The 26,172-nt window shown below is 36.9% G+C and overlaps 2 protein-coding genes across 2 annotated transcripts; both read left to right on the forward strand.

Annotated features, from left to right (window-relative positions):
* The first annotated feature begins 211 nt into the window (after nt 1-211).
* LOC136231818 (LRR receptor-like serine/threonine-protein kinase FEI 2) lies at nt 212-4,135 on the forward strand. The gene is made up of 13 exons (XM_066020790.1): nt 212-602; nt 700-835; nt 945-1,016; nt 1,126-1,197; nt 1,278-1,349; nt 1,463-1,534; nt 1,654-1,725; nt 2,208-2,314; nt 2,380-2,553; nt 2,633-2,965; nt 3,143-3,394; nt 3,486-3,619; nt 3,716-4,135. The coding sequence occupies exons 1-13, from the start codon at nt 515-517 to the stop codon at nt 3,938-3,940; spliced, it is 1,809 nt and encodes a 602-aa protein (XP_065876862.1). The 5' UTR covers nt 212-514; the 3' UTR covers nt 3,941-4,135.
* A 6,225-nt stretch (nt 4,136-10,360) lies between these two features.
* Nucleotides 10,361-11,491, forward strand: LOC136200805 ((-)-isopiperitenol/(-)-carveol dehydrogenase, mitochondrial-like). The gene has a single exon (XM_065991297.1). It carries the CDS (start codon nt 10,540-10,542, stop codon nt 11,326-11,328), a length of 789 nt encoding a protein of 262 aa, XP_065847369.1. The 5' UTR covers nt 10,361-10,539; the 3' UTR covers nt 11,329-11,491.
* The last annotated feature ends 14,681 nt before the right edge of the window (nt 11,492-26,172 follow it).

Genomic DNA, 26,172 nt, shown 5'->3' on the forward strand with positions numbered 1-26,172 from the left:
TTATTTGTCTTGAAATCCCGTCAGACAAGTTTCAATATACCTCAGAACTTTGTCAGCTCAAAGTAATAACAACACCTTCGTTGAGTACATAAATTGACTACTCTCTACCTACTTCCAACACGTGTAATTAAAAATTCTCCAACCTTCTTTAAAATCCTCCTGAGACTTTAACAACAAGAGTGAAGTTGATAATAAAGCAAAGCATGTAAGACAGTGAGAGTACTTTGAATTTTATTGGACAACGGCTACTTCTTTCTGCACAACTTTCCATACCCACTTTCATAAAATAATGGAATTTTAAAAAGGAAATCTTTCCCTCTCTCTTGTCTTGAGCTTGTAAATCCATTATTATTAGTTTTGTTATGGTATCATCACATCCTACTAGGCCACACCAACTCTTGTTATTATCACACTCTCCCCTTTCTCTTCTCTTGCTTTTGCAAGCTTCCATTCATCATTGTGCAGTGGCTAGCTGCACAAATTAACAGTTCGGCGAGCTAATCTTGGAGGAGAAATGAAATTAGGGGTGTTTGTTTTGTTTTTTTCAGTGATCTATCTAGCAACCCTTTTGATTAATTGCTCACTTGCTCTCACTGAAGATGGTAAATCCCTTTTTCTAGCTCTTTCTTTTTGTGCGACCTTTGGATGGTAAAGCTTAGATCTTTAGGGTTTTGCTTATTTGATTTTTCAAATTTACAGGTATGACATTGTTGGAAATGAAGAGCACATTGAATGATAGTAGGAATGTGCTGGGTAACTGGTTAGATACTGATGAAAACCCTTGCAAATGGACTGGTATTTCTTGTGATCCTCTTGATCAAAGAGTGAGCTCAATGTATGTTATATGTATCTCCTATTTCTCATGTCCCCAATTTCACTTCTATGGTTATCTGAATTTCACTTCTATGGTATCTGAAAAATCTTCTGTTCTTTTTATTATTTAGAAACCTGCCTTACATGCAATTGGGAGGAATTATATCTCCTAGTATTGGTAAACTCATCAGACTACAAAGGCTGTAAGTTCAATCTCAAAGTTCATCATTTACATTGCAGAACTGGCCAAAAAAATGGGCTAAACCTAGACTCGTTTCTGACTAAATTTGCTCTTATATATGGTCCAAACAGCGCACTTCACCGAAACAGTTTACATGGAATTATTCCTAATGAAATCACCAACTGTACTGAGCTCAGAGCAGTGTAAGTAAAATGGGGGAATTTATTTGTTACATATAAGATTGTATGTGTTTGATCTCATATCTAATTGATCATGTTTTTAGATATCTGAGAGCTAATTATCTCCAAGGAGGCATTCCATCAGATATTGGAAACCTTTCCCATCTCAACATTTTGTAAGTTATCTGATCCTGTAATAGACAATACATATGTTCTAGTTGTTATGATACTGTCATTCCTGTCGTTTTTCTTACCATGATGATTTTTGTTACCGACTACTGAATTTTAGGGATTTGTCAAGCAATATGCTTAAAGGTGCTATACCTTCATCTATTGGTGGTCTTACACATTTACATCACCTGTAAGTCAATGTTGGAGCTAGTGCTATTTCAGTTGTAAAATTCTGAAGTTTGCATTTCATGTCCTGCCAAGGAAAGCAATGCTGTTCTAAATTATCTATTGCCGGTACTATTGTCTCAGGAATTTATCTACCAACTTCTTCTCTGGTGAAATCCCTGATTTCGGAGCTCTAAGCAGCTTCGGTAACAACTCGTAAGTATTTATAATGACACTGTGATCAATCAGAAATCTATATTATGATACCCTATAGCTAATGGTCTTATTATCAGCTTGGTAACAACATAAACATAGAAATTTATGTATTGGTGTCTTTTTCTAATAATGTATAATGCCAATTCTTGGAACCAGGCCTGTTTGAAGCTATTAAGTTCAAGTGTAATTTGAAATTCATCAGATGTCTGTCTGCTAATAAGTGTAAATTAGTATCCTTGTTTTGCAGAGACTATGATACATCCATTCTCCTATATTATTTGTGATCTATCTAGTGTAAATAAAGAAAGATACATAATTTAGAATTCAGAACTGACAAACAGTAAATTACAATATTTGATCACACCATATTTGTATTGCTAAATGTGGCAAGAAGCTCTTAATGAATGCATTAGAGTCTGCTGATTCTTTTTCACCGAACATCCCTTTGGGCGTTTTAATGAATTCTGGTTGCTTGTTAATAGGTTTATTGGCAATTTAGATCTTTGTGGTAGACAAGTGAATAAGCCATGCCGAACTTCAATGGGATTTCCTGCTGTGCTACCACATGCTGCAAGTGATGAAGCAGCAGGCAAGTTTCTTACTACATTTATGAACCATAACCTGTGCATAAAACTAATACTACGGAATTTGCAGGTCCTACTAAACGATCCTCTCATTACGTTAAAGGAGTGGTGATTGGTGCAATATGCACAATGGCCCTTGCACTAGCAGTAGTTCTAGCATTCCTGGGGATTTGCTTGTTATCAAAGAAGGAAAGGGCTGCTAAGAAGTACAGAGAAGTCAAAAAACAAGTTGATCAAGAAGCCAGTAAGCTCAATGCCTCTCAAATTCTTAGCATTTTTCTTTTTCATCATTTTAACATTGTTGTTTCTGACTTTCCCAAAAGGTACAAAACTTATTACTTTCCATGGTGACCTGCCATACCCTTCTTGTGAGATCATAGAGAAGCTAGAGGCTCTTGATGAGGAGGATGTTGTAGGATCAGGAGGATTCGGTACTGTATATCGGATGGTTATGAATGATTGTGGAACATTTGCTGTCAAAAGAATTGACCGAACTCGTGAAGGATCTGATCAAGTATTTGAGAGGGAGCTGGAGATTTTGGGTAGCATCAAGCATATAAATTTAGTGAACCTGAGGGGTTACTGCAGGCTTCCAATGTCAAAGCTTCTGATCTATGATTATCTAGCCATGGGAAGTTTAGATGACATTTTGCATGGTATGTTCCATTTCCATTAGTATTCAATTTAATTTCTTCTAGTTGTTTGGAGATCAGCAGAAGCATGAAACACTCCCATATTAGACCATAAGACGAAATTAATAATTTCTTGAGTTTACTGTCCATAATCCCAGTGCTTGATTTTCTAATTTGTGAAAATATATGCATACTCTTCAGATCGTCGCAAGGAACAAACATTGAATTGGAATGCTCGTGCAAGAATAGCCTTAGGCTCCGCTCGTGGTCTTGCATATTTGCACCATGACTGCAGCCCAAAAATAGTTCACCGTGACATAAAATCAAGCAATATTCTCCTTGATGAAAATTTGGAGCCACATGTGTCAGACTTTGGTCTTGCCAAACTTTTGGTAGATGAGGATGCTCATGTCACAACTGTAGTTGCTGGCACTTTTGGTTATTTAGCACCAGGTATGTTTTCTTCTCTTTCATTCATCTCCAAATTTCGAGCTGAAATGCTTATCCTATTGAGCTGACTTGTCATGATTTATGATTTGGACAGAGTATCTGCAAAGCGGGAGAGCCACTGAGAAATCAGATGTTTATAGCTTTGGAGTTCTGTTGCTAGAGCTTGTGACTGGAAAAAGACCTACTGATCCAGCTTTTGTCAAAAGGGGCTTAAATGTTGTTGGCTGGGTAAGCCCCTCAAAGATTTTATGTTTCTTCCATAATTGAACGTGTCCCAGTTACAAGTCTTTTGGTGTTGCCTCTTATTTAAACTTGATTATGCAGATGAACACACTGCTAAGAGAGAATCGGTTGGAAGACGTGGTAGACCAAAGGTGCACGGATGCAGATATGGAAACAGTAGAAGCAATTCTAGAAATAGCAGCAAGATGCACAGATGCAAACCCCGATGATCGGCCAACGATGAACCAGGCATTGCAGTTGTTAGAACAGGAAGTGATGTCTCCTTGCCCAAGTGATTTCTATGAGTCACATTCAGATTATGCTTGAATTAGTATGCATACATCCAACTAGATGTATCCATCAAAGTCTCAAAAAGTTTTGTTGATATGCTTCCCCCTCCACTCCCTCTACTGTAAATATTTCCCAAGCTGATTGGATTAGACTATTATTTTGCCTTTGCACCTGTTGAAATTCACATTTATGCTTTCATTTTCCTCAAAAGAGTTACAATCTGATTGGATCCGTGTTGGAATTTTAATTTTGTGTTGCAAGATACTTAGATAATTACTTTTGTGGGATAAGGTACTCAACGAGAAATACTACACACCACCATAATTAACTCCCACAAAGTAGTATACATCTCTGTTTCACCTTGTTTTAAAGGTCAAACATTCCCAAGTTCTGCCAATTAGTAAATCCCTTGATACATCAAAAGCCTCTAGAATTTGTCTATGTCTAAATTGGTAAAAAAAAAAATTCAAGAATTAAAAAATAAAAGTACTAATTTGTAATTCTAAATCTTTAACACAAATTAGCTTTAAGTTTTGTACATCTTTATTGCGTTTTTATAAATCTAGAGATTTAATTAGCACACTTTAAATAAGTTTAGAGGCTAATGAGATATAGATAAAAACTTTTTGGGTAAAATTAGAGGTTGGGTCACTTAGAGGTTTTGACTAGTCAAATTTGTGTTTGGTGAAAGGAGGTTTAAAACAGCTTGTTGGGTCCTAAAGCTAATTTCGAAAAACCTGATTTCAAGAGTTTTTTCAATTAGCTTATTGTTCCATCTCTTTTGAAGGACAATTTTATCCCTAATTACTACCATTTAACCCCAAATAAAAGCTTTATCATGTTTATATATCATTTTACATAAACATATATTAATAATTAGCTAAGTTTTACCAAACAAATATACACAATCAGCTAGTCAGCTAACCGCTATTTGTTAAATAAGACCATAATGCAAGTTCAAAAGACAACTTATGTATTAAGCCAATAGTAAATAAGTAATACTGTTGAATAGTATAAAGCGTTTTCAATATGCATAAAGATTTTAATTTCATGTTGATTCATACTTTGAACCAACTATGTCAATTTTTAAACAACCTTCGTATCAAGCAAGCATCTTTATTTTCATTATGTTTTGATCTACATAATTACGGGCTGGATAAGTAAAAAAAAAGTAGAGTTTCCTTTCACGTCTTCTCAAATAAATACTTCTGTTTGTTTTTTTTTTTTTTTTTTTTTAATGAGGATTAAAGTGTTTGTTATGTTAAAATTGAGCATCTTTTAATTTGATATTAAAAAAAAATATTGTTAACGGTTTTAAAATCAAAAATTTTAAGAATTAAAATTGTTTAGTACTACATTTACTATGAAACCAAATTTTTTATTTTCTAAAATCATCATTTGTAGAGCTTTCTCCGTTAAAATTAAAAAGTTGATAAATTAAAATTGCTTAAGTTTTGAATTTTTCAATTTTGAGATCGTCAACGCTCATTGTGATTTTAAGACCATCGTTTTTAGCAAAACAAAAAACCCAAGTCATCACGTGGTTACCAAAAAAAAAATCTTAGCCTCTATTTGGACGAAAACAATTCCACACATGCTTGACAAAATATGAAAGCAAATGGATTTTTTTTTGGACATTATCCTGTTACTTATTCATATGAAGTTGAAGGCTCTAATAGTCATTATACATATCATCTCTAATCTCAAAGGGACGAATGAATCCAAAACAATCAATAAACAAACAACAGATTTAAGGTTATGTTTTGTAGCGCAGATCTGTTGAATAGTAATGGAAGAAATTGACATTGGCTTCGTATCACCGATCTAAGAGACTGCTACACTAGATGAGCATACCGTTGTTCTGCGAACTAAGAACGTATTTCGAAGAACAGAGAGGGCGGCAACGACTAACCCAATATCAAAAGAACTTGGAAAATGTCTTGTGTCTGTAGATGAGCATAGAAGTGTCGTTGATGCTCTTTAGTATCTTACACTTGCATGTCTTGATATTGCCTTTGATGTGAATCGATTGTGTCAATTTCTTCATTATCCCACAAATGAACACTGGAAATGTCTCAAACGGGTTCTTCGTACATACAAGGCACGCCTGATCATGTCATACTTCTCTCTTCGGCCAAGATTCAACATATTCATTGTTATTCTGATAGTAATTGGGACGGTTGCCTTGATGAGAGACGCTCTACTTTTGTGTGTTTTTTTTTTTTTTTTTGCAATAGCTTGGTGTCATGGTACACACGGAAACAATCAACTATAGCCCAATCATCCACGGAGAGTGTTGTTGCCAATACCGCTGTTGAACTACTTTGGTTATGTTCTTACTTTATGACCTTGGATGCCCGACTCTAAGCCCGGTTCAATTTTAGTGTGATAATGTTGGACCCATTTATCTCACAAGTAATCCAGCTTTTCATGATCGAACGAAGCATATTGAACTTGACTACCATTTTGTTCGGGAACGAGTGGCTAATGACTTTCTCGTTGTCCGCTTCATCCCTACGGATTAAATTGTTGATGCTCTTACTAAGCCTCTAGCAAGTGCACGTTTTGAACGTCTTCGGTCTCGTCTCACATTGTTATAACTGTGCAGCACATATCAATTCATTACAAAACAGATTGAAAACCTTTGTATCAATTCAATTGAATATGGAAATAAAAGGTAATCCCGCTTTAAACAAAAAAATAAAAACCAATTTTAGTTATCCCCCCTAGAAGATAGGATTAGAGAGTATTGGAATGGATTAAATTTCCATAATTAGGAAGTGTAATTGACTTAAAGGGGTGTTAGAGATAATATGTCTATCATCTCTACATTGTCTTATTGTTAATATCCTATTAAAATATATATATATATTATTTGTCTAATTATCTCTTAGAATTTCAATATTAGTTAACAACTATTTATACTTAGTCAATTACACTTCCTAATTATGGAAATTTAATCCATTCCAATACTCTCTAATCCTATCTTCTAGGGGGGATAACTAAAATTGGTTTTTATTTTTTTGTTTAAAGCGGGATTACCTTTTATTTCCATATTCAATTGAATTGATACAAAGGTTTTCAATCTGTTTTGTAATGAATTGATATGTGCTGCACAGTTATAACAAAACTGATTAATAAATTTTGATTTTGGTTAGTAAAAGAAGTTGCGGCAGAATATCTCCTTATGTTTTTTATATTTATTAATCCAATTATTTTAGTTAATATAAAGTCTTATGGTTAGTAAATTTGATATTAACCCAGTCTGTTGGGTGGATTATCCGTCAGGTGGACTGCTACCGAGTCTGGCCCATTAAGGAGATTGTTCGGTGTCTTCGGTTTGGAAAATTTTCTGGTTTTTAAATTAAATAAAATCACTTCGTGAACAATCGTTAGGCGGACTGTTACAGTCAGACTATATAGGGAGCGATTAAAACTTATATTCTTTCACTTTTTGTTAAACCGATATCTGTAAAAAAAAATATAATCTAAATCGGAACTGGGGTTTTTGTTTTACTAAAAACAAGAATCGTTTAGTTTGACACTATAAAAATGACTATTAAAATGAAAAATTCAAAGAATAAAGTTAATTAGTGCGACATTTACTATGGAGCAAAATTTTTTATTTACCAAAATCATCAGTTTTTCAGCATTTTTCTCTCTAAAATTCATTTTCTCTCTCCTCACCAAACAACACATAAATGACCTTAAAATTTAAAAAAAAAAATTAAAGAATTAAAATTGTTTAAAATATCATAAAACAAAATTTACAAATACTAATTTGATAAAAACTAAAAGCATGAGTTTTTTTTTAACTTTATGCCATAATTTGTTTCTAAAATTAATTTATAACAAATGTAAATTAAGTTATTAAAAAAGGATTGAAAGAAAAATAAGAATTTTTTTTGAATAATGATATTATATTTTCATTGCAAAATACAATGTTACGTGTTAGTCAAACCGATGAGAAAAGCTACAAATGACCCCTAGTAATTTAGGAATGTGAAAAGACTGAACGAATGATCGCTTCGAAAACTCAAAATTTCAAACTCCCGATAACTATCCATATTTTTCATTATGAGCATTTTCATAATTTAAAATATTTTTACTATAATTAATACCAACAAAAAAATATTTTTACTATAATTTATATTATGATTTACAATTATTAGTGTTATTAGTATATTTTTAATGCTATTACTTTTATAACATTTTTCTAAGTTAAAGGAAAACAAAAAATGATGGGAGATGGGACAGGTATTTCATTTCATGGAAGTATGGTAACACATGCATGCATTAAGGACAAAAATGAATAGGCAAATATATTTATAAGAGGAATGGAATGGAAGGGCTCTGTCTGTAACATTTGAAGCAAATAAATTGTTTTCCTAAATTGTTTTCTCTCAAACAAAATTTCATTTCTTCCTTATTTTCTGCATCATCTAGAACGTTTTAAAGCCTTCATCTTCGACTCGGACTTTTCATCATTCTTCACGTGACTTTTTAATCAATATTAGCCTTTGTTTTGTTGCTTCCAAACTACAAAAATCCTTCATCTTTATCTCATTCTCCAAAAATATTTCAAACACCTTGTTCTAGATTCACAAGAACACCAATATCTCAAAAACGATAAACATGGCATTCATTATAATCCCATGGCATATTTTTCAAGCAGAGTAAGCAAAGGAACAGTTGAGAGTTGGTCACGACACAGCTAGAAATGTGGTGAGGACAACATGACCATTTCTAGTACAGTTGTCCCTTATATCTGAGGACAACATGACCTCACTCGAGTCTTCGGAATCCCAAATTTTATTAATATGAAATACTCAAATATAATTGTTCATGAAAAGTTTCAAAAAGAAATTTTCCGTGAAAAGTTTCTGAAACACGTGTGTTTCCATGAAAAAACTTAATAGTTGTTGCTTTTTAAAACTAATCAAGTACTATATTTCTTGCGGTTTTGAATAAAACACGAAAAACTGCTCCAAAAGGTTGAAACAAAGACACACTTACTCTAATATCATAAGTGGTATAATATATATATATTTTTTTTTTTGTAAGAAAGGAAAGGAAAAAAACAAAACCAACAAAAAAACCTACACCAGGATCAGTCTAGGAAGGCTGACTCCAATCCTATCCTCTAGGAGAGAAGGCAAAAGAAAAGAAGGAGGAACAGATAGGGTAGAAACACCTAACATTCTCCCATGCCCAGCAGCTGCTAAGCGATCCGCCACGCGGTTTTGCTCCCTAAAAATATGGGAGAAATTAAGATACTCAAAGGCAGGACGAAGCCTCAAAATAGCTTTGATGAGATTCTGGCTCTTCAGACAAACAGCCTGGCTATCTGAAATCCTGTTAATAGCCTCCAGATTATCAGATTCCACCGAGAGCTTTTTAACACCCATGCGAATGGCGAGTTTAATACCTGATAAGATACCCCAGAGCTCCGCAGAAAAGGAGGAGCCCGTCCCCAAGTTATGGGTAAACCCCGCCATCCAATTGCCACCAGCATCCCGAAGAATTCCTCCAGCAGCAATTCTGCCATTGCTAAGGCAGGAGCCATCAGTATTCAACTTAGCAAACCCTTCTCTAGGCTTACTCCAGCCAACTAGAAGGATCTCTTTATCCGGGGAGGGGCGAACAAGGGAATCTCTTTCAAAGCTTTTAGTAATAACAAAGAGCTTCTTCGAGAAGAAAAACAGTAAATCAGAAATAATGACAGCCTTACCCGCAAATAATTCTTCATTCCTCCACTTCCAGATTTGGTGACAAGTAAGGTATAATATATTATTAATATTTGTAAGTTGGATCAATTTTATCCCAAATATTTAAAAATTGAGCCAATTTTTAGTTTTTTTAAACAATTTTCAGTTATTATTAACAAAACATTCTATATAATTATAATACTTGTTATTTTTAATCCACTCGTACAGCATCACTTATTAGTAACAAATCAACTCTATGCATAGACATACGTGAAGAATTTTTTTTAGCTAAGAGCATCTCCAATGGAGTATAACGAACCATTCATTATACTCTTTTAATAAACTCTCTGCCATTGGAATGAGTTTAATATATTGAGCTATTATCAACCACTCAATGTTTATTGAGTTTTTGATTATTTCTATATATATATATATTTTTATTTTTAAAATAATGTGATTGGTTTAATTAATTGGTGGATTCATTATGATTGGTTTAATTAATTGGTGGATCCTTTGTGATTGGTGGATCCATTACGATTGAGTGGTTATAGAGTTTAACTATTGGAGTTAGATAGTTTAATAAAATGATGTTTATTAAATTGATGATGTGGCATATATATTGAATGGTTGTTGAATTAATTATCAGTTTATAGCTAATAGTCATGCTTTTCCATTTGAATTTTATTTTTCTTTGGCTTATAAATCAATAATTTTGAACGTCTAGAATCAAACAAGCCCCAAGCGACAGGAATATTATTTGGAATCGGGCAATGGAAAAGAAAAAACATAACTGACTGATGTCATATGCTATATCTATATCCAATTGTCAATGCCAACGACCATGGACAACAATAATTCATATATTAATCTATAGCTAAGAGCTTTTAATGAAGTTGTAATCCTCCTTTTTCTTTAATTATCACTTCAATGGCAAACACCAAAGTATCCAGCAATAAGCTACAAGACAAGGTTGCCATTATCACCGGTGGCGCCAGCGGGATCGGCGAGGCTACTGCTCTTCTCTTTGCTCAGAACGGCGCACGCGCGGTCGTAATCGCCGATGTCCAGGACCAAAAGGGCCAACAACTAGTCGAATCCATCGGGAGCCACCGCTCGACCTACATCCACTGCGACGTAACCGATGAAAACCAACTCAAATCCACGATCGAAGCCACCGTACACAAGTACAGCCAGATCGACGTCATGTTCTGCAACGCCGGCATTCTCAACGCCTGTAGTCAAGACGTCATGGATTTCGACATGGCAGCCTACGAGAAACTCTTCGCGGTGAACGTAGGCGGAGTTGCAGCAAGTGTAAAGCACGCGGCACGGGCGATGGTGGAGGGAGGTGTGAAGGGAAGCATAATATGCACGGCAAGCATAGCGGCGAGGAACGGGGCAAATAGGGCAGTTGATTATGTGATGTCGAAGTGTGCGGTTTTGGGGTTGATGAAATCGGCGAGTATGCAGCTAGGGAAGTATGGGATACGGGTGAATAGCGTGTCGCCGGGACCGGTGGGGACGCCGCTGCTGTGTGAGGTGTTTGGGATGGGGAAGGAGGAGGTGGAGAAGGTGTTTGAATCGAAGTATTGGTTAGAAGGGGTGATGAAGGTAGAACATGTGGCGGATGCAGTTTTGTTTCTTGCTTGTGATGATTCAGTGTTTGTGACTGGACATGATTTGGCTGTGGATGGTGGCTTTAAATTTGATTATTAGTCAATCCATTGTGGTTGATGCTTGCTTCAATATGTGTGGTTGATCCAATTATCTGAATAAATTTAAATAAATTGAAAGGATCACTAAAAGTAGTAATTAACTAAGTTGCTTCATTTCAAAAAAAAAACAAAAAAAAAACTAAGTTGCTTCATGCTTTTCATTTTATTATGCTGGTTTGATTGTTGCCGGAGTGAGAAATTTTTTGTGCTATGAAAATCACAGAAAGTAACCGGATCATTACTGAATTTGATTGGTCATAATTAAATTTAGAGTTATTAAATAAAAACTTTATGTAATTTTAATCTTCTACAATTTTAAAAATATTTTTAATGAGGAGTGTTAATAATTTACCGCTTGAGAGACGATAGTTGTTTTTTTTTCTTCTTAGTATCTCCTTTTTAAAAAATAAAAGAAATACAATTAAACGTTAAAATATTATATTATTTATAATTAAATAAATTATATATAAAATAATAATATATAGTATAGTGATAATTTTGGAAGTTATTAGCATTTGGAATAGTTTTAATTTTTTTCCATCAAAAGTAATGTTATAATTAGAGAAAAAATAAATATTATATTTTGGGATAATATATTAAATTTTAACTAACTATTGTTTTTTAAAGAAAGTTTTTTTTTTTTTTGATAAAAAGCCGTACCATTTCATTAGATTAAAAATACAAATACATCACGAGAATAAAGAGAAACAAAACCTCTCCAGCCCATATAGGCTATATCCACAAAGTGAAGAAAAGAGACTACAAAGAGCAGTAAATAGACTATAAAAAGGAGTAAAAACCATAAAAAGGTACAAATAAAACAAACAAAGAAATTATATTCTTCTCGTACGTCGAATCCTGTTGAAAAACCTCTGTAATCCATGTTTCATCATTTAGACTCTTCTGGACATTCGGATCTAAGTCCTTTCTGTTTTTACAACCACGTAGATCTATAGATCTACGAATAAGATAAACTTTTTCCGTTCTTGCTAAAACTTTTGATGTCGCTTGTATTAGGAGTGCACACAAAAGTTCAAAAAACCGAAAAACCAAACCGAAACCAAACTGAAAATAAGGTTAATCGAAATCGATGGACTAGTGTACGGTTTTTAATTTTAAAAATAATGGTTACGGTTACGATTTCTTTATTTCAAAAATCGTGGTTAACAGAAACTGATCGAATCTCAATTAAATATTTAAAAAATATAAAAATAAATTTATTTATACAGGTAAACAATTATTTAGTCCCTATAGTTTATCTACCAAAAAAAAAAATAGTCTCTATAGTTTTTCATAACTCATTAATCAATCCACTATTTAATTTAATTATAAGGTCTCTAAATTTTTTCAGTTTTAATGGTTTAGTCATTCCATCAAATATTAACATCAAATGAAATGAAAATATGTAAATAACTCTCAATTAATTTGTTATTGCCTCTCTAATTTTAGTTTATGCGATTTTTTTTCTTTTATGTTTTTGAATATAGAAACAATGATAAAATTTTATTACTTGTTTTCCAAAATTTTATAGCCAGAATTTTTATTAGGGGCATTTTGCCTTTTTTTTATCCATTTAATTGTTCTTTAACACATTTTTAGACGGAGATTTGATATAGGGACTAAACAATTTAACGGAATCAAAACTAAGAGATCATAATGCACGTACATCTCCCTCTCTGCAGTTAATCTCTTCAACTCGCCATTGACCCGCTGTCTCCCTCACAATAAAAATTAGAATTCTTTTATTATTTTTATTTTTATTTACTAATGGTTAGAAACGGAATTAAAAGGTTAACCGATCGAAATAATTTGTTAACCGATTAGTGGTTAACCGAATTTAATAGATTAGTGTATGGTTAGTGTTTTTAAAAAACCGATTAAATGGTTAACCAGTCGAATTAACCTTAATGGACTGGTTAACCGACCACGTGCACCCCTAGCTTTTAAAATGGTACAATTTTATTCATGCTTTTCATTTTATTATGCTGGTTTGATTGTTGCCGGAGTGTGAATTTTTTTTTGTACGAAAATCACAGAAAGTAACCGGATGATTACTGAATTTGATTGGTCACAATTAAATTTAGAGTTATTAAATAAAAACTTTATGTAATTTTAATCTTCATTGTAGGATTTTAAAAATATTTTTTTTTTGATAAACAAACCATATATTACGAAACAACCGAAATTAAATCATTCTGAATACAAGAAGAAATACAATTAGGAAAATGTTCAATAAGAATTTCCATTTGTGAAAGAGAGCGTGCCCATGCAGCTAAACTATGAGCAGCAGTGTTGGCTTTTCGTTTTTCATGCACGAACTGGATGGATTCAAAAGAGTCGGCCACCTCAAAAATATCACCTAGAATAACACCAAGCCAATTTGACAAAACTAGATCCCCTTTAAGCAATTGAATAGTTGAGGCTGAATTTGAAGCTACTAAAATAGCATGATATCCACTATCCCGTGAATAAAGAATTGCAATTAACTCAGCATGTAGAGCCGACAATGTAGTACCAATTGGGCCACCACCTGACATAGAAACCAAACCATTACTATCTCTGACGACCATACCAAAAGACCCCACAAAAGTTTTAATCGAAAAGGCGGCATCACAATTTAATTTAAAGATATTTGTAGGTGGAGGTAACCAAAAAAAAATTATCATGTGAAAACCCAAAACCAACGGTACTATTAGAAGCTTCACCCCCTTGAAAAACACCATAAAAGCCATTCAAGCCACTATCCTGCATCAGATACTCTCCAACCTTTGCCTTGCAAAAACCACTTGATGAAATAATCATTTTTCCTTTTCTTACAGCCTCCAAATTTCCAATTCTACCAACCATTGAATTTAATTCAATGTAACCAATAGCAGCAAAATTTTGACCACCAACATTATTATCCAAAGCAGCAATATTTCCACCAACAACCAAATTATCTCCATCAGCAGCTACATCATGTCCCACAACAGCAACATCATCAGATGTAGAAAATCGGCAAGCAGTCCTACTTGAATTAAACATTCCATTCGAACCCGTTGAAACAGATTTTGAGACATTTACACCCCTTGCAAACCCAATAACTGAATCCCACACTACCTCCACCAATTTTACCATTCCAAGTCGCTTTTTGCCGTGAATAATTTGGTTTCTTTCAAACCAAATGAAATTAATCATTCCGCAAAAGAAAGCAAATTCATGCTTAGATAAAAACTTCAAGACATAAATAAATCATTCAAGACAATCGAACCCCGTAAATTTATAAACAGGATAAACCAAATTCGACTGCCTCCAATATGATCTTGTACCTGGGCAAAATTTAAACAGGTGAATCAAAGTTTCTGAATGTGATCCACAAAAGCAGCAACGACCATCCAAATTAATTCCTTTCATCAAAAGATTATCAAAACTTGGCAGAATATTCTTTGCGGCATTCCAAACAGTGTGAATGAATTTTGCTGGTGCATTAACCTTCCAAAGACATTGCCAAAACTGATTAGCCCCCATTGATGGTGCACCCAAATTTGAAATACAGGACATAGCACGACAAGCAACTTTATAACCCGATTTAACCAAGTATTCTCCATTCTTAGAATGTAGCCAAATAAACCTTCGGCTTAACGGGATCTTCAAAATGGATGCTGCAACCTCTGTAGGGAAACAGAATTTAATTAATTCTGTTTTCCAACAAAAATTATCAAAATCAATAAAACAGGAAACACTTAATGAGGGTGTTGGATTTAACAAATATAGAGGACGATTGCACGGAACATCAGGAATCCATCTAGAATTCATCAAATTAACTGATCTTCCTTCACCAATTCGCCAGCAACTCCCATCTTGAATCACTTGTCTTGCCTTTATTAAACTTCTCCAAACATGACTAGAACGATAACCCACACTTGCCTCCAACACACCATGCCTGGGAAAATATTTATGTTTAAATACCTGCGAACAAAGAGAATCTGGAAATTCAACCATTCTCCAAACCTGCTTAGCTAGTAAAGCAAGGTTAAACGCATAAATATTCCTAAACCCCAGGCCCCCTTCTTCCTTGGATAAACACATTTTTTCCCAACTTATCCAATGTATACGCTTATGCTCAGAAGTATGATTCCACCAGAATCTAGCCATAATTTGCTGTAATTCATCACAAAAGGTCTTGGGAAGTAAAAAACAACTCATAATATACTGAGGAACTGCTTGTGCCACAGATTTAATAAGAACTTCTTTACCCCCTCTAGATAAACACCTCTCCTGCCAACCACATATACGCTTCATCAATCTTTCCTTAAGGAAATTAAACACTGCTTTTTTTGACCGACCGATTACAGAAGGCAATCCTAAATATTTCTCAAAGGATCTAACTTCACGTACACCCAATAGTTCAGCACATCTGCTTCGACTCTCCACTCCCACACCCCTGCTAAAGGTAACATCAGTCTTATCAAAATTAATACACTGTCCGGATGCTGTTTCATATACATGTAACAGATCACGAACAACAGCACACTCAGTAGAAGTTGCTCTAAAGAATATGACTGAATCATCCGCAAAGAAAAGATGTGATATATTTGGACCCGCATTGCTCACACGAATACTATGCAAAACTCTGTTACTTTCAGAGTTCCTAATCAATGCTGATAACCCTTCCGCACAGATTAAAAACAAATAGGGTGAAATAGGATCCCCTTGACGAAGACCCCTGCTTGGCTTAACAAAGCCTTTAGGTACCCCATTTAAAAGGAAAGAAAAGGAAACTGAAGAAAGACAATTTTGAATCAATTCGATCCATCGACTCGGAAAACCCATAACACACATCATATCCTTTAAGAAACACCATTCCACCCTGTCATAAGCCTTACTCATGTCCAACTTCATAGCACACACCCCCTTTTTACCACTAATTCTATGTTTTATAGAATGGAATAACTCAAAAGCAATTAATGCATTATCAGTTATCAACCGGTTTGGAATAAAAGCACTTTGAGAGGGATGAATAATCGAATGTAAACATACCTTCAAACGATTAGCTAGAGTTTTAAAGATAAGTTTATAGACAACATTACAAAGACTGATAGGACGAATGTCCTTTAAAGATCCCGGGTTTTTTACTTTAGGAATAAGGGTAACAAACGTATGATTAAGAGACGGTGGAAAAGGGCACCATTAAGTATATTTAGAACCAAAGCTAAAACCTGATCACCCACAACATCCCAGTAAGATTTAAAGAATAAACCAGACATACCATCAGGACCAGGAGCCTTTGAACCATCAATTTGATGCAAAGCAACAAGAACTTCCTCAGCAACAAAAGGAGCCTGGAGAGAATCAACTTCCTCAGATGAGAGATGCCTATCCACAGAGCTCAGAATAACAGAACTAGTAGGAGGAACTGAAGATGAAAATAATCCTGAAAAGTAAGACACAATTATATTCTCAATATCAGCCTCATTTTCATGCCACACTCCTTTATCATCCTTTAACCTCTTAACACAATTCACCATTCTCCTAGCAGAAGCCTTAGAATGAAAGAATTTTGTATTTCTATCACCCTCCTGAAGCCAGGACACCCGTGATCATTGCTTCCACATTGTCTCTTCATCCTCCTCCAAACGAACAATCTCCTTTTCAATACGATCTCTTTCCAGAACTTTAGCATCTGTCATAGCACCCCTCTCAATATCAAGCAACTTGCTATTTAGAATTTTCAATTTTGAACCCACGTGTCCAAAGGTGATTTTATTCCAATTTTTGAGAGAGATACCACATTGTTCAAGCTTCTCACATACGTTCATTTGCTGACCCATAGACGAATCCCACACAGATTGAACAACATTACGACATCTTGGATCCCGAATCCACATCTTCTCAAAACAGAAAGGACGTTTCAAATAAACATGAACACCATCTGTATCTAAGAGAATAGGGGAATGATCAAATGCCACTCTCCCAAGCACTGAAACCATTGTTTTTGGAAACAATAATTCCCAACTAACCTGACAGAATGCACGATCCAACCTTTCACAGATACGATCCCTGCCTCTCCTACCATTAGTCCATGTAAAACTTGCTCCCGACGATTGCAAATCAAAAAGATCACAGTCATCCAAGCAGTTCCTGAAAGCTTCCATTGAACGATAGTTTTCTGAATTCCCACCATCCTTTTGCTTAGAATACATAATTTCATTAAAGTCACCAAAGCAGACCCAAGGCAAATTTTCTCGGTGATGAAGCTCTCTCAACATAGCCCATGATCTTTCTTTTTGTGACCCCTCTGGCCAACCATATACCCCAGAAGGATGCTTCTAATAATTTAATGAGAGAGGATAGTGGGTTTTTTTAAAAAGGATTTTAAAAATATTTTTAATGAGAGCGTTTAGAAGGATGCTTCTAATAATTTGCGTTGAGAGAGGATAGTGGGTTTTTTTTCTATCTTCTTTTTAAAAAATAAAAAAAAATACAATTAAACGCTAAAATATTATAATATTTATAATTAAATAATTTATATATAAATAATAATTTATGTAATTATAGTGATAATGATGTAGATTGAAGTCGACTGAGAGTTTTAATCGTAAACTCACAAAGATTACTAACTTCTCAAGCTAATACTTAAAGGTTGAATGAACCCAAACAAGGAAGATCCTTGGCTCCAATGGATGCTATATTTTCAATTCATCAAAAGTTGTATATCATTACAAAAAGAGGAGCTTATATACTCCACCTAAATATTGACAGAAAAGACTAAAAGCCCTTGACTAGAGTTTCTAACATAACACACTTGATAGAGTCAAGTTAGGGAAGGAAATAACAATGGCAATTCAGCAATTAAATGGGGGTGGCACAACAGTAAATAGGAGTGGATCAGAAATGGTCCCCAACCACAAGAACTTGGGGAAGAAGTATTCTTCAGGTGGGGCACGCTCCGCGTGGACCTCTTCACACCCCGCGTGATTGAGCTCCTGAGTTTGGAGGTTCCTGCTGGCGAGTTTCACGCGTGGCGTTCCTAGGAGTACTCCCCGCGTATGTGGCCTCTTGGACAGACTTCCCTCCGAATGTTGGCTCCACGCCCCGCGCATCAGGAGGCACGCCCCGCGTGCACCAGCTACTTGACTTTTCTCCATAAACAGGGCTCTCCATGCTCCGTGCACTAGGAGCCACGCCCTGCATGCTCTATTGGCGGCCTTTGTTCTCGCCTTCCGCGGGTGGCTCTGCCCGGGTCTCGTCTCTTGGCTCTGGACTCATATTCGAGGAAAGGATGCCCTCATTAGATAATTTTAGGAGTTGTTAGCATTTGGAATAGTCTTGATTTTTTTCCGTCAAGAGTGATGTTATAATTAGAGAAAAAATTGTTGGTCCCGTGTAATTAGTTCCAAGGGGGGGTTAGGAACTAATGTAACTTTTTCACTTAATTATGCTGACTTAATCAATTCTTTAAATTACTTAACTCAGTTTTGGTCAGCACGGCCGAGAGAAATGTAAGACAGATTTAGTCAGAGGCTGACTAGAACCGTTTTACTTGTGAGTTGGGAATTAAACTTAGGTCAGCTTCCAACTCAGCACTCTAATTACTCAGTGTCAGCTTATACAATTTATATCCTGAGTAATTTAAGCAAGCAACATATACATATATATATTGAGAGAAAGAGTTAGAAATTACTCAGCAGACTTATCCTGGTTCGGCCTCACCGCCTACGTCTAGTCCCCAGAATCCTTCCGGGATTTTTCAATCCAATACTGAGCTCTTTAAAGGTAGAGCATAAACCGTTTACAAGAAATTGAGTATGCAAGAGTACCTTCCTCTATTCGTCTACTCAAACCCTACTGAGCGCTATAACCAAACACTCAGATTTTTCTCTACAGCTGAGTACTAAAACCGAGTACTCAGCGCCACTCTCTCAATCTTTACAAATGATACAAATTTGTTCTTTCTAGATGAAGAACACTTTAGATGAATACAAATTCAATCTAGACTTTTACACAGAAATAAGATTTGGGTGTAAGTATTTGCTTTTCTTGTTTGTATATGCTTGTATGTATGCTTTTCTCTTTTGTATTTCGGCAAAGGATCCAAGTGAAGAACTTGTCCTTTTATAGTGAATTCTGAGGCTGCAATCATTTGAATTCGGATCTATCCGTTGAATTCAAACGGTCTTCTTGCGTCATTCACTGGTCAACACACAGTTTTGCAGGCCAATCCTATCGTCTGAATTTAGCAGGCGTCAGGCTTGTCTTCTTCCGCCAGGTTCATCTTCTAGCGCCAGTTTCGTCTTTTAGCCAAAGGCCAGTTGACCCATGCGTTTCGAAACTATCTCCTTGCGTAATTCCAAAGCTTCTGAATTGGCACAGATCACTGTCGGATCTTGTCTTTTAGTTAACGGATCATTGGCGCTGTCCTGATGAACACTCAGCTTGACTCTAGTAGATGTTGCCTTCGATCTTTGTCTTTGGCGAGGCTGAGTCACGTTCTACTCAGCTTCTTCGGTCAGCTTCGTCTTCAAGCGTTTGTTCAGAAGAAGACTTTTCTTTTATTATCCTGAGTCGTGTTCTACTCAGCTTCTGTGCCTCATGGTGACTTCATTCTGTCGTACTTTTTATTTCTGTTCACTTATAATTATACTCAACATTGAACAAACACATTAGTAAAATTAAATCAAAGCACTTAAATTTAATTGCCTTAATCATGGATTAACTTAAATAATTTTGTCAAATCAAAATCACGTGGAAAGGTGTTTCAACAAACTCCCCCATTTTGATGTAGGCAAAAATATTTAATTATGGAACTCAGCATCGAGATTCCCCATGATTGTTTTACCTTTTATTCTTCTGAAGTTACTCCCCCGTAAGGGTTGCATCTATTGACTCAATTTAACTCTAAACCTTCTAAGATTTAATCGAGTGAAATTAAGACATGCCTTTACTGACTTAGTTTAATTCTAGACCTTCCAAGATCTAATTCAGATGAGCCTAGGTCAGCTTTCAAAAGATGGTCAATATTTGGAACATACAGTATTACTCATATGTATCAGAGTTATCATATAGGCATCAAAGTTATGTGTGCTGAGTATGTTTTACTTGTATTTTCCTTATGTTCACAAGATTTACTTTGTTCAATGATTAGTTAAGTATGACAGATCAGCATATAAGCATAACAGGTAAGCATCGCATATAGATAAGTCAGTTTGGATAAAAAGAGGCTTATATAGATAGTCAGCACAAAAATAGAACATGCCACATATGAAGTTACAAGTCTAAGACTATTTCTAATCTATCTCTTTATGTTGACTTGAACTTGGTGGGATTTTCCTTTGCCCTTGGCAGTTCTTTGTTGCTGACTTGGATTTCTTGGGTCAGCAAAAGATGGACCGGGCTTCTGCTGAGTTCCGGCGGCAGACTGAGTTATCTCCCCTTGTTTCTGCTGAGTTCCAGCAGCGCGTTCTTTCTCCCCCGTTTTGCCAGCATCGGGATTGGGAGGAGGAGGATAGAAAGTTCCCTGTTGAACAGCACGAGATAGTTTTAATGAGTATATTTGGAGTTGACTCGTACTTTCCCGAAGACCATTGAAGACTTCCATCCCGTCGGACATAGTGGAAGCGGGGATCTTAATGTTGGCACTGAGCATACTTAACAGATACTCTTGAGATTTCCCGATCCACGTTATGGATTCTGTCATTCTGGCATATGATTGATGATACATCCTGAGCAGGGCAGTGTCATATTGTTGACGTTGAACATTGGTGTGTCGAACCTGCCTGAGGGTAGATTGAGTGCATTGCAGAATCTCATTAGTCTTCACGAGGTCAGTGTCCATTTCCTATTTATTCAGGTTGAGTAGGCGAATGGCTTCACCAATCTGTTCGATGGAACACTGGGAGGATGAGGAGATAAATTCACGAGCTCCGGTCAGCTCAGAGGTCAGCTGGGAAAAATGTTGAGTAACCTCAGCAGAGGTTGCATAAGTTGAGTTCGCAACTGTTAAGGCGTTGAGTTGACCTTGGATGCCGTTTATGTGATTCACCATCATCAGCTGGAGTTCTGCCAGCTTCACTATAGACTCTTGCTTCGGTTGTTGAGATTGAAAGGATGTCATGACACTCATCAAGTTTTTGAGACCTTTGATTTCAGTGAGAAGTTGAGTGACAGAGGAGATTTGGGTTGGCTCAACATGAATGGACCCAGCAGCATCGGCCTGAGTTTGATGAAGATCCTGAAGGAGAGCTTGAGCTGAGTCAATAATTTTCCTGCCAGACTCAGAAGCATGCAGGTAAGCATAGGATTCATCAATGTGTTGCTCAAAGGCCGAATTCTTGTCAGCACCAGATGGAGGAGGTGTTTGATTCTGAGAAGTAAAGGTGCCAGTTTGGTCAGCAGCTGCACTCTTGTCCAGGTTAGCAGCAGGAGCTGACTGGTTTTCATTCTGCCTTGTTGGAGTGGGAAGAGGTGGATCAGCAGAGATATTGACCTGCTCAGTGTCAGTTTGAAGCTGAGTGTTTGCAGAAGGTGGAAGCAGTTCAGAGCTAACTTGAGCAGGATTTTCCTTTGCTGACTCTTTGTCTTGAGCAGCAGGAACTTCGAGCACTTGCTCAGTGGGGAGTTGAGCAGAAGTGTCGGCACATATTGGATCCTTAGGAACCGTGGGGTCGGCTTGTTCCCCATCTTGAGAAACAGAGGCTTGATTTTCCTTGAATTTCTCCAGAGAGGGCTCAGTGACAGTCGAGAAGAATTGGAACTAAAGCTTGGTAAGGTCAGTGATGGGATCTCTGAGTGGGGAGTCATCCATCAGATCAATGAGGTTTGGCTTTTGAGCCTTGCGTTTAAAACGCTTATCTGAACCTTCCTTAGAGGATTTAGTTGGTGGAGAGGGATCAGCATGAATGGACTTAAGGGATTCAGAAGAGAGGTTGAGGTCAGTGTCAAGGCCTTCCACCACCTTGTCCTTCACTGGTGACTTCGCACGATGCTTAGCTTGGTCAGTATCAACTTGTTCATTTTGCTCAGCATCACCCAACTTATCAGTTTGAGGCTGTCCCTCAGCATTTCCCAGTTCTTCCTCCTGGTCAGTAGGAGTCTTCTCAAGGTCAATTTCTTGACTCCGCACAAAGTGTGATTCCAGAGTGACCACGAAGTCAAGGGGGTTAGCTTTAATTAGTGTCAAACCAGATTCTTCCTCTTCAAGGGCATTTCAGGGGTTTCCTCACTTTCTTCCTCAGGCTCAACTTGCCTTTTCTGTTTCTCTGCTGACTTAGGTTCACTTTGAGCTTGCTCAGCAGCAGCTTTCTTTGCACTAGAGATTATTCTCAGCTTCCTTGGAGCTGTGTTGACATCTTTTGTGGATTGGTCAGCTTTCCGCTTCTTGTCCTGTCTAGTTCGGTCAGCACGTTCCTTTTCAACCATTACCTTCTTTCCTTTCTTGGTTGGCACATCCCGTGCTGCTTCAACCATATTATCCCCTTCTTCATTTTCTTCTGCACCCTTTCCTTTCTTTGACTTAATGGGTTGGTCATAGGCTAACCCGAACAGCAGTCCCGCTGTGATTTCCGTACCCCTAATTTCAATTTCTTCGACGGTGCTCACCTGGTGGTCCTGAAGAATTTTTGTAATGAGGGAGCCCATCCTGAGTTTCCCTGTACTTCTTTGGAATGCACCGATAAGTAAGACGGGCATGTTGAGTGGGATATAATTCAGCATGTGCCAGATAAAGCACTGCTTGAAATTGGAAGCCGATGAGGAGGAGTTAACCTTGGGGAATATGAAGTTGGTCAGGATGTAATGAGCCATTTTCTGAGGCTGGCCCATGCAAGTGCTGGCTATTTCCCCTTTGTGGTCTTTTGGTTTGCAGAACTCAACAGGGTAGTCAATCTTAGAGTAGTCGTTCGTGGTCCTGAGTTCTGAACCTTTGGCAGTCAGTTTTAGCAGAGTTGCGAGATAGGACGAAGTAATTGTAATGTCCTTGCCCTTGACTTTGGTGATTAAGTGGTCAGCATTGTCCTCATTAACTCTGAGATTTGCGTAAAATTCTCTTACCAACTGTGGAAAGGTGTTACCGAGAGAGAGAAGAGTTCGGTCCAGCCGTTTTTAGAGATCCACTCATAAAATGGTTTCTCAACCGTTATAAAGCTTGGGGAGAACCAACGGCAACAAAGTACCTTACAGTTCTTTACGTTGTTGTATACCGGAATGAATATATTCTCCTTCGGTTGCTTGTTCTTCTTCTCCTCCTTCTTCCTCGAAGGTGTTGCTTGGTCAGCTTTAGGGTTCTTGCTCGGAGTGTTGACCTTAGATTGGTCATGTTGACCATCCCCTTGAGACTCAGTTGAAGTCTCTTCATAGTTCTGGTGAGCAGGGAAAGGAGGATTTTCATCGGAGCGAGTATCATCGTAATCGGCACCGGAGATGTTTTGAGAATCGTCAGACATGATTCTTTGAGAGAATTTGAGAGGATTTGGGATTTGAGAGAAAGAAAGAGATTGAATGCCAAAGATTTCAAGTGTAAAGAGAATCTAGTGGGAAATCGTCCACTATTTATAGAGGTGCCGAGTTGATCTGATAGGTCGGAATGGCGGTTTGACATCGAGATGATCAATCGACAGTTATCCTGGCATTTATGACACATTCGGCGCATGTGTTTTCTAATTATTGCGCTTACGTCATCTTAGGTGGATATTTAATGCGCGTGCTGGCATTTATTTGTGTTACTGGCTTTACTCAGCATCTAGAATACTAAACGTTTTTGTCATTCTGAGTGCCCAGTTTTACGTAGTAGGAATATTTGTATGCTTAGTAACTCAGCTCATAATAATCACTCAGTATGTATGTCTACTCATCATAAGGTGATTTTATGTAATTCATATTAGCTCAGCATGCAAATGTTACTAATTTCGCACAAATCACTCAGCATGGTAATCACTCAACATTCAATTAAACACAGAATTTTATTGAAGAGGATTAGACATACCGATATCTTCCCTTAGTATGTTAAATTGCTCATGAGCCAGAGGCTTTGTAAAGATATCCGTAAGGTGTTCATCAGTTGGTACGTAGGTCAGCTTGATCTCTCCTTTGAGTACATAGTCTCTAATGAAGTGATGTCGAATGCTGACATGCTTCATCCTGCTGTGTTGGATTGGATTTTTGGATAAGTCAATGGCACTCTTGTTGTCGCATTTGACTTCGATTGTTTTAGTTTTTACTCCATAATCCTCCAGCTGTTGCTTAATCCATAGGACTTATGCCACACAGCTTCCAGCAGCAATGTACTCAGCTTCAGTTGTTGACAGGGCCACTGACGATTGCTTCTTGCTGAACCAAGATACTAGACAGCTTCCAAGGAAGTGACACCCTCCTGAAGTACTCTTACGCTATAGCTTATCTCGTCCATAGTCATCGTTAGTGTATCCAATAAGTGTGAAGTCATTTGTATTTGGATACTATAAACCTGCATTAACTGAGCTCTGCAAATATCTAAAAATTCTTTTTACAGCTATAAGGTGAGATTCCCTAGGGTCAGTTTGATATCTTGCACAATAACATACTGAGTACTGAATGTCAGGCCTACTAGCAGTTAGATAAAGTAGAGAGCCAATCATACCTCGGTATAACTTACTGTCTACTGACTTACCTTTCTCGTCAGCACAGAGCATAGTGTCAGTACCCATTGGGGTAGATATGGGTTTACATTCTTCCATATCGAATTTCTTCAATATTTCTTTGGCATACTTAGACTGACTGATGAAGATGTCGTTCTTTCCTTGCTTAATTTGGAGTCCAAGGAAGAAGTTGAGTTCACCCATCATTGACATTTCGAACTCAGTTTGCATCTGTTTACTAAATTCCTTGCACATAGTTTCATTAGTAGCAACAAAGATAATATCATCTACGTAAATTTATGCCAGCAGGGTATCTTTACCCTTTTTCTTAATGAATAAGGTTGTGTCAGCTTTGCCTCTGACATAGTTCCTGGTCAGCAGGAAACTGGTCAACCTCTCGTACCAAGCACGTGGTGTTTGTTTCAGACCGTACAGGGCCTTCTTGAGTTTATAAACGTGGTTTGGAAATTTTGGATCTTCAAAACCTGGAGGCTGACTAACATATACCTCTTCGTTTATAAATCCATTAAGAAATGCACTTTTGACATCCATTTGATATAGTTTGAAGTTCATGAAACTAGCATATGCACATAATATTCGTATAGCCTCTAACCTAGCAATGGGAGCGAAGGTCTCACCGTAGTCAATGCCTTCTTGCTGACTATAGCCTGGAGCTACAAGTCGGGCTTTGTTTCTGACTACATTGCCTTGCTCGTCTAGCTTATTTCTAAAGACCCACTTAGTTCCTATGGTCTTTTGATTCCTAGGTTTTGGTACTAGATCCCATACCTCATTTCTCTTGAATTGATCAAGCTCTTCTTGCATAGCGTTGATCCAGAATTCGTCGTGCTCAGCTTCGGTGAAGTTCTTTGGTTCATGAACTGAGACGAACGCAACATTGCTAAGATATCTCCTGAATTGATTTCTTGTCATCAGGTTGTTCCCAGCAGCATCAAGAATAGACTTCTCTGAGTGTCCTCTTGGAATTTTGATTTCTTTTGGGTAATGTTGAGTTGTCAGCAGCAGGTGTTTCAACAATCTCTGCAGTTTTAGATTCGTCAGCAAAGGTAATTTCAGGTTCGTTTTTACCTTTGGTCAGCCCGTGTGGTAATGACTTAGCGGCTCCATTTTGGTCAGCGGAAGCTGAGCCTAGGTCATCTTCGGCAGACTAACTTGACTTTCCTGCAGGGTCAGTTTCATCGAACTCGATATGGACAGACTCTTCTACGACTTGAGTTCGTTTATTGAACACCATA

This window comes from Euphorbia lathyris, chromosome 1 (genome assembly GCF_963576675.1).
Source record: "Euphorbia lathyris chromosome 1, ddEupLath1.1, whole genome shotgun sequence".
Classification (NCBI taxonomy): Eukaryota; Viridiplantae; Streptophyta; class Magnoliopsida; order Malpighiales; family Euphorbiaceae; genus Euphorbia; species Euphorbia lathyris.